General features: G+C 46.7%; 1 protein-coding gene across 1 annotated transcript; it reads right to left on the bottom strand.

Moving 5' to 3' along the window:
- Positions 1-7,812: 7,812 nt before the first annotated feature.
- On the bottom strand, positions 7,813-12,337 carry LOC144133754 (natterin-4-like). The gene is made up of 3 exons (XM_077666875.1): positions 12,299-12,337; positions 11,588-11,802; positions 7,813-8,462 (listed from the first exon to the last, which is right to left on the bottom strand). The coding sequence occupies exons 1-3, from the start codon at positions 12,312-12,314 to the stop codon at positions 8,214-8,216; spliced, it is 480 nt and encodes a 159-aa protein (XP_077523001.1). The 5' UTR covers positions 12,315-12,337; the 3' UTR covers positions 7,813-8,213.
- Positions 12,338-14,814: the final 2,477 nt, after the last annotated feature.

The raw sequence follows: 14,814 nt of genomic DNA, 5'->3' as shown, positions 1-14,814 counted from the left end.
GCCTTGTCTTATCAGCTGTGGGATGTGAGCGTTTGTCGCGCTTCAGTTCAAGATTGCTGATCTGAGTAATGGACCCGTGAAAGAAGAACATATTTGAATGTTTCTTTTATTTGAGATTTTCCGTGTCACTAGCAAAATTGCTTTGAGTCGAAAAGTGATGTTGTCTGTCAAAATATCTTAAGGGCCCATGTTAGCAGCATTCTGCACCATTTAAAAATTAAATATAAAATAGTGTCGCTGTATCGTACATTCAGCTAAAATTGAGGAGTAGTCATTTACATATACCTAAGTGCGTACATTTTGAGTACAAGGAAATAGATTACATGCTCAATCTACCTTAAATTCGTGGTTAACTGAAAACAACCGGTAATTATTTTTGTAATAGTAATGAGAAAGACTATGACACAACGGTCTTCTTCGCATTTCCTAATAGAGACGAATGCAACAGTATTGAGCTCACACAGTTGTTTAATCGGCTCCCACGATGCACTGGCTCTGCAGCAGACCCAACTGCTCCAGCAGGAGCAGTGTCCAACTCATAAATCGGGAACACACCTTGGATGTCCGGTACACTGGCTGGAAAAACAGCACGACCAACTTGGGGCGGCATATGAGGCGGAACTAAACTATTTTCAACTTCATTAGCAGCATCGCCTCGAGTCGCTGAAAGCTGTCATCGATTTCCGCGGGGGCGAGCACCCAGGGCAGAGCCGGCATGTGAAGGATTCGTGATCTATATAAAGCTGGAACAGTTCGCGCCCTCTGGGGAACCGGTTTTCACCATGTCCGTATTTGTGTGGGAGAAGGGGGGAGGGTGCGGCTGATGACGTCACAGGCCGGCGGATGTCTGTGCCTCGTCCCAATGACGCAGAGGCAATGGTACTGTAGCGAGGGGGCGCCAGACCCCATCACATGATTCACTTTCCCCGGCGGCGGCACACAAGCAACATATCTCCCACATAAAGGTAGAGCCCTTCCATCGCGTTTTCTACCGATGCGGTTCAGTAGCTCCAAACCACCCTTCGCCTACGGTGCCTCCTCTTCACACTGCTCTCCAACTTCCGGTCTTGAACGAAAGCAGTCTTGACTTTGGTGGCTACTTTACGACCCCGTCAGAGGATGAAAATTTGAGTTTGACTCCCTGGCTACTTTCTGGCTACTCTGAACTCTTATTTTGGCGAAGTTACTAGCCATATTTATACGAGCACTACCGCAACATTTCGACTGCTGATAATTGGCACCCATTGCCAAGGGTGCAGTCATGACAGGACTGCGCTTTTTCACTGTGTCGTCATACACCAGACTCCAGCATGGCGTTAATGCCCTTTTGCTGAGCATTGGCATACGGACGCAGCAGGCAAGACATGTACCGTTTTTTGGCCAAAAGCAACCCGGGTTCCTGGTTTGCCTCTGAGTCTTACAGTGGAGCCCTTATGCCATCGCCAAGGTCTAAATCTCTGTAAGGTAAGGAGAAGCGTTCTCCTCACTTTTGAAGACGTTTTAATCTAAACGAGTGAGAAGCAAACAATCTAGATTGGTTACTTTTGGCAAAGACGGTATCTCTACAGCACGGCTACCTAATTCCTTGTTCCTATAATTATTTCGTGACAGGTAGGGTTCTAAAGTTTTATAGACACTATCTCTGGTTTCGTGATCTTCGTTTTCTATTCCTTTTTCTGCTGTCAGCCAAACTGGCTTTTTCACACGGTCTTGACAGCTCCTCTCACTTAAAAAGCTCTGTTGATCACGTTGAAGACACCTTCAAACGAAGAGGGGAACGACGCCCCTAATTTGCATTTTTCATTATATGATATTCTTTGCTTTTCAATTGGTATCCGTATAGTAGGTGGGGTAAAGCGCTGAGGCATTAACTGATTGGGCATATATACAAGTGCACAAAATTAGGTGTCATGACATGTTAAAAACCACAGTGCAAATGACATGACATATTAAAAAATGCTAGCCTTAACTGCCCAGGCTGAGAAAAGTTTGGTTTTTTTAGGGGAAGGTTTGGCTGTAAACCTGAGAGAGACTTCAGCGCTGAATTTCGCTCCTTGCAAGCTTCCATAAAGTGAACCATATTCTTGCGAAATTATGGGCGAATGTGGCGGACATCAGCGTCAGCGTGATATACTGCCATGCGCATTCGCCACATGCTACGTAGCGCGATCAGCATAACAGCACAAGACGGCATGTCATCGTCTTTGGGCGCCAGTAAAAATAGAACTCCTTGGGAATATAGCGGGAACTACAAAAGTATTTGTGCTCGGCGAGATTAGTGCTGAAAAAGATGGTCAAAGCTGTATGATTCGAGAGCTAGCAAGCGTCTTCAGAATCCGGAATGCGACACGGGTACGACGTCGGAGCATAGAGAGATAAGTATCCTTGGTTAGCTAGCCGAGGCGGCAACTCAAGTGACTGTGGGCGTATGTGTGTTAATCTGTGTGCGCGCGTGTTTGACTCAAACGATATCGTATAGATAGCCACATATCCATCCGTTACCGCCTCGGCTAACAAACTGAGATGGCATGGGCTAGCTTAGATAGCACACTCGCGTGCATCATACCTCCCCCCATTAACAGTTTATTCGAACTGCGCAAGCAGCAATTCAAATCCAGTGCACTGGCATTCCGCCACGTGTTCCCTCCATTTCTATTCGTCTCACCAAGAAGTTAACTCTTCGTGCACCAGAGGGCTAGCTCTACGAGTGGAACTCAAACATGAAGGCGCCGTGCGCCAGTAAGTGATGAGAGTTTATTGTGCACACAAATACAGATACGAAAGCCAACCACTTCGGACTGACTGACTGATCTTGCTGAAAGGAAGTAGGAAAAAGAAAAAGCACGGGCCTGCCTACTGGCTCAAGCCGAGCCGCGTGCTGAATGTAGGAGACTTAAAGGGACACTGAGGAGAACCCTATCAAAATTTCTTTGTTAGCAATATCTGAAAGTTCGGCATTTCATGGCTTTGTTGACGCTTGTCCGGGAGAGAAAGATTCATTTATTTCAAAGAAATTTGGATTCGAAGTTGAAAAATTTTTTTCCCGCCGCTCCGATTCAAACTCGAGAACTCTTATGACGACACGGAGAACTCTTATGACGACACAGAACGGAGTGACGTGAAACGTGACGTAAATGGAGACTCCGTGATTTCTGGCGGCTAGCGGTGATGTCTAGAAGCTGCCGAAATGAAAGCTACCGCCGCCGCACGTTGAAGGCATCCATCGGGGGTCGCCACCGTCGCTTCGTTTACGTTTGCACCGGCGTCTTGCCAGCGTTACGATGGATCCCGAACCCGACGACGTAGTTCTCGCAAAAACTCTGGCCTGCATTTCAGCGACCTCAGCCCCACAGAGCGTGCGATGCTTTTGAGGGAGCACGGCTAGGTTAGGCGCCGGCGGGTGGTTTCCCCCTTCCTCAGAGAGCAGCCGTTGCAAACTAAATATCATAACCCCAGTGCGGGGTGTCGCGAGGGGTGCGTTGCGCCCATCGGAGGCTGGCCGGGGCTTTGGGGCCAATGGATTGTGATTCCTTAAACGGAGCGGTTTCACGGCGCAGCAGGCAGCGTCGAGGTCTCCCACGGTTGCATGGGCCAAGTTATTTATTTATTTTTTGCCACAAAAAACAAATGGGTGCTCGAGGGCGGTCGCGTTTAAAGTCGGCGGCTTGAAACCAAAGCCGGCGCACGACGCTTCAACGGCTTCCGCTTGATCCAACGGGTCCACTGGATCTGGCTCTCTCACCAACTTGCATGTACAGTCAGATATGTACTGTGAATGGATTAAAATAGCCGAGCTCGAAAAGAACAGCTCCGCCGAACTGCCGCAGCTATTGAATATAACGCGCACCTCGCCGCCGAGCCAAATCAGTCTGGCCGGGCCGGCGGCGGCTGGCGCACTCGGCGCGAAATAGATACATGCTCCAATCTCCCCGCCAATGCGGTCAGAGTGCGCCGAAGCCGCCGAACGCGTCGGCGGTCGAGCGCAGTTGGAGTATAGAGGGTCTCGCTTTGACCGACGTGACTTCGCCGTGCAGGGCGCGCGCGCGCGCGCGCGCGCCTCGCCGCAGCATAAACGCTGCCTTAACAGAGCCTGCGCTTAACCGCTAACCAACGTATTCAGCGGCGGCATCCATGGGAGCCACTGAAACCCCCCGCCCACTCACTAAATAAAAGTAAAGAAGTCCGGTGCCGAGGTTCCGAATCGAACCAGGGCCTTCGGCGTTTGAGGCGGAAACGCTACCGCTCCGCTACGACGGCTCAAGTTACAGCCGTCAATAAAGGCGCATCTAGTGAATGCACGCTTCAGATGCAGAAATCTCCGCGCTTTCGCTAGGTATATCCTGTCCTAACAGAGCTAGGCCATCAGCAATTTTTCTAAACTGCCTTGTACCTTGTCTCCCGTCCCTAATAAGCGATTTCCGTTAAGTAGTTTGAAGTTGACTGGCACAGCCGGGAATGTTTCGCCGGGCAAGCGTGCGAATACACAAGTGCTGCCTTGTACGATCACCGACCATCGTGCCATCATAGCTTTTCATCGACCGTGACGATCATCTGACAAGCCTTAACAGGCTCCTTCAAAGGTTAACTAGCATTTGAAGCGGCTCTTGGAGTTCCTCTGCTGTTCGGCACTTGTAAATCGAAGCGCGTCAAAAACAAAACCACGGGGCACGCAAAGCTCATAGACGCGAAGCGCCATAAGAAATCGAAACTCTCCTGGCCGCCTATGGCGCCGCCAAGCATCCGTTTTCTTTGCTTCCAACATTCAGGTTGTCTTTTGCCTGCCTTCCTTGTGTGATAAAATTGCACTATTGGTTTTAAAACAAAACTTACTTCAATATTGATCTGCGCAACCTACCTTTGTTGGCCTCAGAGATTCGCGAAACCAAGTGGGATGGAAAATTCCTCCAAGATGGCGTCTCTTGTCCTATGGCGTCACCACGCTTGTACTTGCGAGATTGGCCTGTGGTGGCGATACCTGTATTTTGGTTCTTGCTATTTTCTACCTTACAAGAGCTTTGTTTTCAGTAAGAGCGGCGTTTTTGTGATCAGGAGCTGGTATTCTATCGATACAACCCAACTTCAATTTCTCCTCAGTGTCCCTTTAAAGGATAGGAGGGAAAGATAGATAGAAAAGGTGCCCCGCGCTAATAGGCCCATAGGCCCGGGCCGATCCCGGAGGCAGTGCAATACCGGGCAGACCCGTGCCAGAGTGCGTCTAGCACTCCGCCATATTCCAAAAACAAGTTTAATATCCTGGGTCCAAGGACCAGCAGCAGATATTAAATCAAGTATCTACTTGTCGTCACCCCACCCAAGACAGCTCTAACTGTGGCAAATGTTCGCTTTGTGTTCGAGTTGAGGCACTCTTAAGGACTTTAAAAGAAAAGTGAGCAACTCTTCCGTGGCGCATTGCACTCAAGATAATGCGCCAATTTTTTCACTTGGCTTTGATAGCGAGGGCATTCTCAATGGACAGCAGCTCCCGCACGCGCCCCTGATTATGTGTAACTTGCAGCTGCACTGTTCTTCAGTCGTCATTAGGCTCAGTTGTAAACCCTAATGAGATCTCATACCGGTCGTTTTCTCCATTGAGTTTGAAATCCTGACGCGTGACATGGGGGCAAACCTTGGAATGCCATTACAAGTTGCCCCCATGACAGGTACCAACCTGCACCGTATTTTGAGCAAACTGTCCACCATGGCAGGTGGCAGTTAAATTAATGACTGGTCACGAGAGGCTGCCCACAGCCTGCCCTGGGTCTCACGGGCTCCTGCCATCCAGGCAGTGGCGCCTCGCTTAGACGCTGCACCACTGCGCCAGGAGTGGTTTCAGGTCTCCCCGTGATGTATGTATGCAAAGTAGAGAAGGACCGTGTCTGTGAAGTTACACGTAAGGAAGACCCCAGGATCCGCTGCAGGGACCCATTAACACTGCCGTGTCACACCCTTAGGGCAGAGCGTGAGTGTCCCCTTAAGTTTTTAATGCGAGAGCATTACTAGTCCCACTACGAAAAGAGCCGGCGGCGTGTGTGTGTGTACTCGCAGATGGCAGGTCTTTTCGCTGGTCAAGCTTCGTTTCCGGGGCCGAACGGTCGTCACTGCTTTCTAAAAGGCGAAAAATATCTTGGAACGCAGATAACAAAGCCCAAAATCACCATGCACGCACGCCGTAACAAGGCCGACTGCAACAGAGGCAGTCCTGCACAAAACCCTTCGCGCTTGGCATGCGCTCGTTAATCATGAGTGCTGAGCGGTGTTAACATACAAGAGATACGTGCATTGTATTTACATAGGTCCTTCCAGACCTGGAAAATCACCGCTCTAGAAATAAAGGCTCGCTGCTTGACGTTTGAATGTGCCGCCAAACCGCCTACACAACAAATTAATCGACATGCTTCAATGCGCGCCGACCCTTCATAGACTAGTTCGCGGCACCGCCGCAGCGTGGCGTTGATTTCATGAAAATCATCAGTGACCTGTAAATAAAAGTAAAAAAAAAAATAAATACGCACGTATGTTGAGCGCCAACTCCGTACCCGATGTTATGCAGTTCCGTGAACAGTCAGCACTCTCCGAGCACAACCATCCCAATTTAACTGCTGAAAGTCAACTTGTCGCCATATCTGAACGTGAACCAAGCCCAAGATCACACTTTTTATATTTTATCAAGGAGCATGCGCACATTAACCACATCAATTTGCATGAGGATTATACCGCTAATCACAATATTAACGGAAAAGACTGCCGTCTCCAAGCAAGCCGCAGCCGCCGCGGGTACGTCGTCACCCCACACAGTGTAGAGTGATAATGATAGCACAAAAGAGAAGGAAGACAGAAGAATGGAAGCGTTAGAGTTATTTGGATTGCTAAAAAGTTCTTACAATCAAATACATGCCACAAATATTGGCAGTCACCGCTAAAGCTGCTACTGCTGCACGAAATACCTGTACGTCGACGGCTAGAGGATGCCACACATGTTTGGGATGCAGCTGCAGAAAATTTGGTGCATTCACTAGGAATGATTTAGAATAGCCTCGCCCGTTTTATCTGGTCCTACTACAGCATGTCTGTCAGCATACCTACAATAAAATTCGCACCTTTGGCATTATACTTTGCATAATTCTGATTTCCCTTTGTCACATTATATTTCATCGCTCTATTTCTACACGGAACAAATCTTGTCATCACTGCAGATGTCTTCATAGTTAAATCATACTCACAAGGTAGCATAGCTTGGAGATTGTGCTCTCAATGTTTCGTGCCCGACTGCCTGCTCTTAGACGGCATAATGGTGGTCCGGCCGATGAGAACGCCAGGGCATGGGATTAGTCCAAGGGTGTTAACTACCCTCCGTTATCGCTTTCATTAAGCATTTGGAGACTGAACTGCTCCAGAATCTATAAAGCACTACCGTTTCAAGGCTCTTCTCGTGGATGTGAAAGAATGCCTCGATACCTTTTGATTTCCTCGCGACAGTTTTTTTTTCTCTTTTTTAGGGGGCCAGTATCATGGTCTGTATAGCACTTTCAAACCATTCTTACTTTTGGCAGCTAGTGACGCGCACTGTAGCACGTAACTTCGAATGTCAACTCTTCCATAATTGAGGAGAGAAAATAGGCGTTCTTTGGAAGTATTGTACCAAGAAAGCAGCTTTGCACCTGTGGCGCACCAATCTTAGGCTCACCTCCGGCATTACTTTGCCCTTGCACGTTTATTTTTATATTTGGTGTACAAAGATCACACACAAAAAATGGAAACCGCTGTGCTGAGTGACATATTTTTATTCTGAACAAAAACCTGGATTCATATGCCTGGATATAGATTATGCGTTCAATTAGACCCGATCGAACAATCAACATGCAGTAGGTTAAAAGAAAAACTAAAATTGACAGCAATCATTTAACAGTCCACCGTTACATGTCCTTTTCTTTCGATTGGATTTCTTTTTCTTCGTAATTTTCAGCCCCAGTTAGGAAGAGTAAAGCAGCACGCTGCAAGACAGCCCTGTAGTATTGTTTTTTTCTCATTGCAACGATGACGTGAACAGAGGCTGTCTCCAATTATTACATCTGCGCAGCGCTGTACACTGCACTGCCTAGAGTTGGTCTGGGCTCACAAAATGAGCGCTGTGATTCGACAAGGACCGCTCGTAAGTGACCTCCAGGAGGATGACGCAGTGTTCCCTGGAACTCTGTCAGTCTTGTCGTTGCTTCTCAGAAGTTGATTGTCTCGCAGACCAGTATCTCGTACTGACTGTAGCCATATTCGACGCCACCGAAAGGTACGTAAACGGTCTTGTGAGACGGGTGGAACTTGCCGACGGTCAGATTGCCCTCGTGGCGGGCACGGCCAATGTAGAGAGGCTCTCCAGACGAGGTCACGCCCCCTTGAATAGCTCCGCTCGGCACATCACCACCAGAGCTTGGCAGCCAGGCCAGTGAAGCGCCGTCAGAGACGAGCACCTGCGAAAAAGATTTTGGGCGCAGCGTGCATTGACGACTCATTTATTGGACTGTGAATTAACTAGAACTCATCAACAGCACCAAACTTTCTACCACGCCCGCACCTACAGTTGCCTGTAATTATACACCGAACAGCCGCATTGTGAGTAGGCCGCGGGTAGCAATGCACTCCGGTGTCAAACTGCACACTGCGAGCATCTCCAACTCACCATATATGCGAGTCGCTGTCGCTGAGTCAGGTACAGCGCGGTCTCTCGCACGGTTGGGTCATCCTCATCATCCCAACACACCCACTGCAGAACAAATGCCTGTCCCACTGATCTACAGTTCACCCGGTTTCTATGCGATTTGTTGGTGTTCTTTAGTCGCACCGTTCCTCTGAATGTTTAGATTCTCAATCATGCACTGCGGCTCTTGCCTCGAGTTATATAGCAGGACGATGATTAACGCAAATCGGAGGTCACCAAAGGGTCCTCCATTAACTTCTATACCCAGATACTCCCAGTCCCACCCTCTTAAGAGCTCTTGTAAACAAGCGGTAAATACCAGCAGAGAGGTCTTGCCACTTTGACTCACACCTTCCTCGATAGGTGTTTTATCACTCTCCCTGAGGAGTACTATGATCGCTGTGCAGCCTCTATAGATATTTTTTAACACCTTTGCATATGACTTTCTCATACCGTGGTTACGCAGTGCCTGCATTAATGCTGATGTTTCGAAATCCAATTCAGTACGCCCGCTGGGAACGTCCACATTAACCATTTAATGCCCGGAGTTAAGGATTCACGACATACCATTTCCACCCCTTGTACTCATTACTACACGGTGCTTGCACACAAACTTAGATGTAAACATGCTGGAAGTAGCCAGTGCTTCCCGGTCAAAACATTTCGCGTCACTGTGAGCAAATTTTGTCAAGAGAAAAAGGGGCGCAATTGTGCGACTTCCAGCCAGTGCCCAAAATTTCCTCGTATCTTATTTTCTGACACTTTTTGCGGCACTAGTCACAAGACACTTGTTGGATAATAACAACCCCTACTAACGCTGCGTTCGATTTGATTGTTCACATAACTTGGACTAGCTGCACAAAATAGACGAAATGCTAAAAGTTGCTAAAGACGACCAACCGATTGCTCAAATTTCAGCGGGCTAATAAAATTCTGATATTGGGTTTTGAATGTGAATAGATTAGCTCGTATAATGTAGAGGTAATGATTTTTTAATTTTATTCCTTCATAATTTGAGCGTTTAAAGAGTTAATATGCGTGTTGGAAGAAAACCATTCTCGTAGCTGGAGCGACTCAATCTTACTCTTCTTGGGTTTCAGGGGCAGTGTATATCTCCAACCACACGACCACTGATGCTATATGCCGTAGTACCGCATATATCCCGTATACCTCGAACAGTAAGAGAGCCGTCTAAGCAAGGGCCGTGCCTCGTCCATAGAATGGAAAAGAAAATGAAAAATGCAAAATAAATAAAGGACTATAGAACTTATAAGAAGTGATATGAAATGAATGGGATAACTTTGTGCAGCTACGCACACTCCCTCACTCTACCAATGCTCAAAGAAGTGGACACCGTGAAAAGGATAACGCAATCAATATTAATATGTCCCGTTATACTTGCACGCCGTGCGAAGGGCTTAGCAGATCTTATATGAAGATATAGTTGTAGGCCACTTGGTAAGACATTACGAATAAAAACCGCTAAAGACTCGGGACGAATGCAGGCGGCAACACAGGGTGGTTCATACGGGGCAGATCATGCTGCACACATTCCGCGAAACCGTAATTTTTAAATGCGAGAGCATTATACTTCATCGTGCGATTTCGCGTCCCGCGTCTGTAACAGAAGTATTTGATTACTCGCGATAGGTGGCGTAACCTTGTGACGTCATCACAACCTTACCATCATGGCAGCTGGCGATTAAATTAATTCAATCAAATTCCACTCAATTGCCAACTGCCCACCGCGGCACCGCGCATGATGCGGATTCATGTCCTGCGTTAGTCACAGAAGTCGCTGATTGGTCGAGAGGGCAATGACGTCGCAAGGGTACGTGATCACTGCGCGAAGTCTGGACTGAAAAACAAGGGGCAGCGCGCAACCGGGAAAGGGCGATACAAGCAGGTTGGAGCAAGTTCTCAACGGAAGCACTCATGGCATGATTATGTGTGTGCAAATAAAGATACGATCACAGTGACAACATTGTGCATGTGGGTAGAGAACTAACAAAGGCACATGAATATGTATTAACAACGTTGCTTCTAATGATGTCCCATCCCACTGTTAAAGTGACTTAATTTGTTGAACAGTAGAGCACGCAGCCTTATATCACTAGCGACGCGAATGGTGCTTGCTCACTGTTCATAAAACCAAACCACCTAAAATGTCTTACACCAAGATCTCACTACAATTACGTCATTTTCATGAAAATCTAGGGGCACCACGTCCTGCCTATACACGTCCTGTCACAGGAACATGTCCAGCAATTTCGGACAAAAATTTTTAAAATTAGAAAACTGCAAAATACTTTCACGGTAATAGTGAAGGTAATCGTCCATTCTTCTGATATGTAGCAAAATCTTTCTTTTGGAGTGTTTCCATCGTTCGCATCGAACAGTTAAGACTCCCATAGAAAACCAATGGGAAACGCTTTTGACGATAGCAAAAACGTTAATAGAAAAAAAATTCAAGACTACCGTCGGGTGATCTGCAGATACGTTGGTTGTTAATGTATATGAAAAAAAAATGCGTTCATAAATGGTTTTCTATTGAGAAATGCTATTGCCCAGAATTGCTGGGTATGAAGGGAAGGGATGCTGCTAACTGATGTCGAAACGCGAAGCCCTGCGTAAAGCAACGTCGTTTATTGAAATATTGGGGACAGACTCCCGTATGCTTTGATTCCCGGGTACCTGATTCCGCTGTGGCTCATTTTAGATACGCGCAGAAAAAAGCCCGTCTTTCTTCATCTCGGAGAGAAAACAAATATGACTTGACTAACCTGAGAAGGTAAATACCTGTAGTCAAAGTTTTCTTCTCCTTACGACCTGAGCGCAAATTGTGATCTGGATAAATATTCATGCAAGAATATCAGGGGCATGGTGCATCATGCTTACCTGATAGTCCTTGTAGCAGTGCTCCTCCTTTTTGTACGGCACGTAGCAGAAGCCCCGAGATGGCACCACCTTGCCGGGTATCACGTCGCCTTCGTGCACGGCGCGGGCCACGAACATGGCTCTTCCACCCTTGTCCTCGCCACCGGGCACAGCGTTGGGGGGTATGCTCTCTCCGTGACACAGCACCCAGTGGCACGGTGGCCTGTACTGACTCACTGCGAGGCAATTTCGGCTACTTACGAGAACTTTGCTCGCATTCCGAGCACGCTTAGGAAAGTTCGATACTACGGGACAGGTTCCTATCATGCTTCAGTAGAAGCTGCAAGCTAGAGCCTCCAGATTGTAGACGTGTACGATTGAACTGTGAGCCTGTTAAGACAGCGCACCTCTGTAAGCCGAAGGCTCGCGTTCGTAGCTGCGACCGCAGAGCCAAAGAAAGTTGTCCCTTGATCGAGAGCGCGTTACCGCCGCTCCAAGAGTCGTGTGCAAGAACCGAGTCGTTTGGCGAGTTCCTGCCTATGCGCCCTAATTTTGATTGGTCTAAACGCAATAACTTCCGCGCTTAACGGCTTTTACACATGTTGAGAATCCACTGGGTCTAAATCAATGCTGCTCCTTCGCTCGTACGGCTAGCGCTTAGGTATCGCTGGTGCAGATTTGCAAGTCCCAAGCCTACAATGGAGGTCGTTAAGAAATCCAGGTCATACTTACATCCGTAGTTGGCCATTGCGCTTCAGCCGTGTTGATGCGGGCTTCTATCGAAGAATGATTTCTCTCTCTGAAGGCTCCTATAAATAGGGCTTTTGGGTGAAAGCCAGTGACGTACGGCAATGAAATGTTGTGGGCGTTTGAACAGATAAACGAACCAGGAACTTGAGTAAAGGGCGGAAAAGTTGTTGCTGTTGTTCTCCCGACGTCTACTGGCAAAGTGTCAATTACACTGCTTCATCTTTTTCGACCGGCATGAAATTTTATTTCCTCTCTTCATTTAGAAAGCCGAGTATAAACTTTTTATTTGATGGAAGTACTCAAAACATATAGTATACCTTTTCTTGCGGCTTTTTTGGTGTTCCTATTCCCCATATGTGAGTATAGACCGTTGCTAGGGGAGGAATCATAAAAACAAACTACGCATGCAGGGACAGGTCCCATAAGAGAAGTGGACAGGACTGCGCTCGTCTGGAGCACTTATCTTCTGTGTCCTATCTCTTACGTAGTTTCATGTTTTTATAACCATGTAATACCAACTAGCCCCTCATCGCTCACTCCTGGATGAGGAATTTGCATTGTCATTGCTCAATAGCGATAGCACAGGATACAGGTCATCTGCGCAGCTGCTGATCTCAAGCCTATACTCGCCGCATACCAATATGAATCTCATATTGTATGTCCGAGCCCCGTACAACATATTTTATCTCATATTTCATATAATTTAGTTTCCCTCTGATTGTATTTCTTCATTTAATATATCTTATCGCACGGGGAAATTTGTCCTGACAGTACGTGAGTGCACAATGAAATGATGAGGGCAACGAAGCCCGAAAATAAATGCCACTGCCGATAACTGTAAATACGAAAGAATAAAGCCGCACTTATTACTTTAATTAAATGGCATGTGAGTATGCCACATATACAGTCTCGTGCAAAAAAATAAGAGAACATGCTAGCACAACAATTATGGGGTGGAACAAAGGAACCTTAACCTTTTGAGGCCCAGTGATTACAATTGGAATCATCAAATTTAAAGGCCACCAGTAGTGAATTGAGTGAGAAAGTCCCGCTTTTTTTTTCGCCCATGGCGCCAGGTCCCCCCTTGCACCATGTAGAAGAAAGAAAACCATTTTCGTTTCTCTCTAACCACGTGGAAGGGTACAAGTAAGCCTCATGTTACTCCTCGAAAAAAAAAAATTCTTGCAGAAAAACACACTTACGAGAGCCAAAATATTTCGCAAATAATAAAGATTCCAAATGGAATCACGGGGACCTGGAGGTCCTATAAGGTTGTATTTGAGCTACCTGTCACTGTTTATGTAGTGTAAATAACGCCGCTTTGGCAGTTTATATGCAGCAATAAATGTTTAGTCTTCCGAAGATGTCTACGTTGTTGCTGTTGCCTATGAAGCAATGGCGTTAAGCGCGAGCACTTTTCATCTGGAAAGGAAGAAGTTTCAAGAGCGATGTGCCATATACCTGGGGTGAAGAAGAAGAAGAAGAAGACCCACCACACGTGTTGAGGTGTCGATTCATCCGATGAAGAAGAAATAGCATTCATTGAATGTAAATCAACAACAGCAGCCAACAAAAGACAAACTATAACACAAAAGCAGTGAACATCCAAGGAATATCGCCGACCAACACGCCCAACAGGTCGCGCTGTGCGATAAAAAAAAAGCTATCACAGAAAAATTCATATTGTGGATGTAGCATGACACTGCTTAACAAGGCAAACAAAAATATTTATACGAACCCCCTCTGCAATGAGCACCTTCCCCGTTCGATTACTTCAAATACTTCTGCATGGACTCAATCTTTGAGAATTTCGCATTACAAATTTTTAGTTAGTGCAGTTTGTAGATGCTGTGAGCTCGAGACTGAAATCTGGAAAGTGGCAGCGTGGTCTCCCTGCCTCCTACACGGCATGCCTCAAAAGAACCGGTGCTTCTCTTCAACGAACTCAAGAATACTGCTTGCACAGGACCGCACACTGGACCGCTCACAATGAAAAAAAAATACCAAGAGGAGTGCGAGCTCTGTATCATGTCATTCTCGCGTACTCTTGGAAAGAACTGCGGCACCCTTTACTCCAGCAGAGACAAGCGTAGTTCCAAAGAATGTGACGTTTAATTAAATTTCAAAGTCAAAAATTGAGAATTTCGCACACACTGAGTCCCAATGATTCTATTTAGAATCATGCAAAAAAAGTTACGAAGAACCGACGGAACATTTTTTTTTATCTTTAGGAATTATCCTGCTGCTACACACGATAGTTTTTGGATATAATTTTTTTATATTGAACAATTTTCTTTTTCGTAGAAAAGGATAAGCAGGCCGTTAAGGCATTTGCTTTTTAATAAAACACGCAAATAAGCAAGTGCGCGTAGATTAAGGGTGCGTTCCAATAATTCTCTAGACGTCCGACAAGACGTCTAGTGAGACGTCTAGGAAGCCGCCTACATGTTCATATATTGGAACTTGTCTACTGCTCACGCCGCCTCGCGACGTATAAA

This window comes from Amblyomma americanum, chromosome 1 (genome assembly GCF_052857255.1).
Source record: "Amblyomma americanum isolate KBUSLIRL-KWMA chromosome 1, ASM5285725v1, whole genome shotgun sequence".
In the NCBI taxonomy this organism is placed as follows: domain Eukaryota; kingdom Metazoa; phylum Arthropoda; class Arachnida; order Ixodida; family Ixodidae; genus Amblyomma; species Amblyomma americanum.
This window is presented reverse-complemented; position numbering and strand designations above follow the sequence as displayed.

Coding starts and splice junctions, on each gene's coding strand:
- LOC144133754 (XM_077666875.1), bottom strand. Junction 8,463..11,587: donor ACTGCTACAAGGACTATCAG/GTAAGCATGATG, acceptor TCTTTTTCGCAG/GTGCTCGTCTCTGACGGCGC.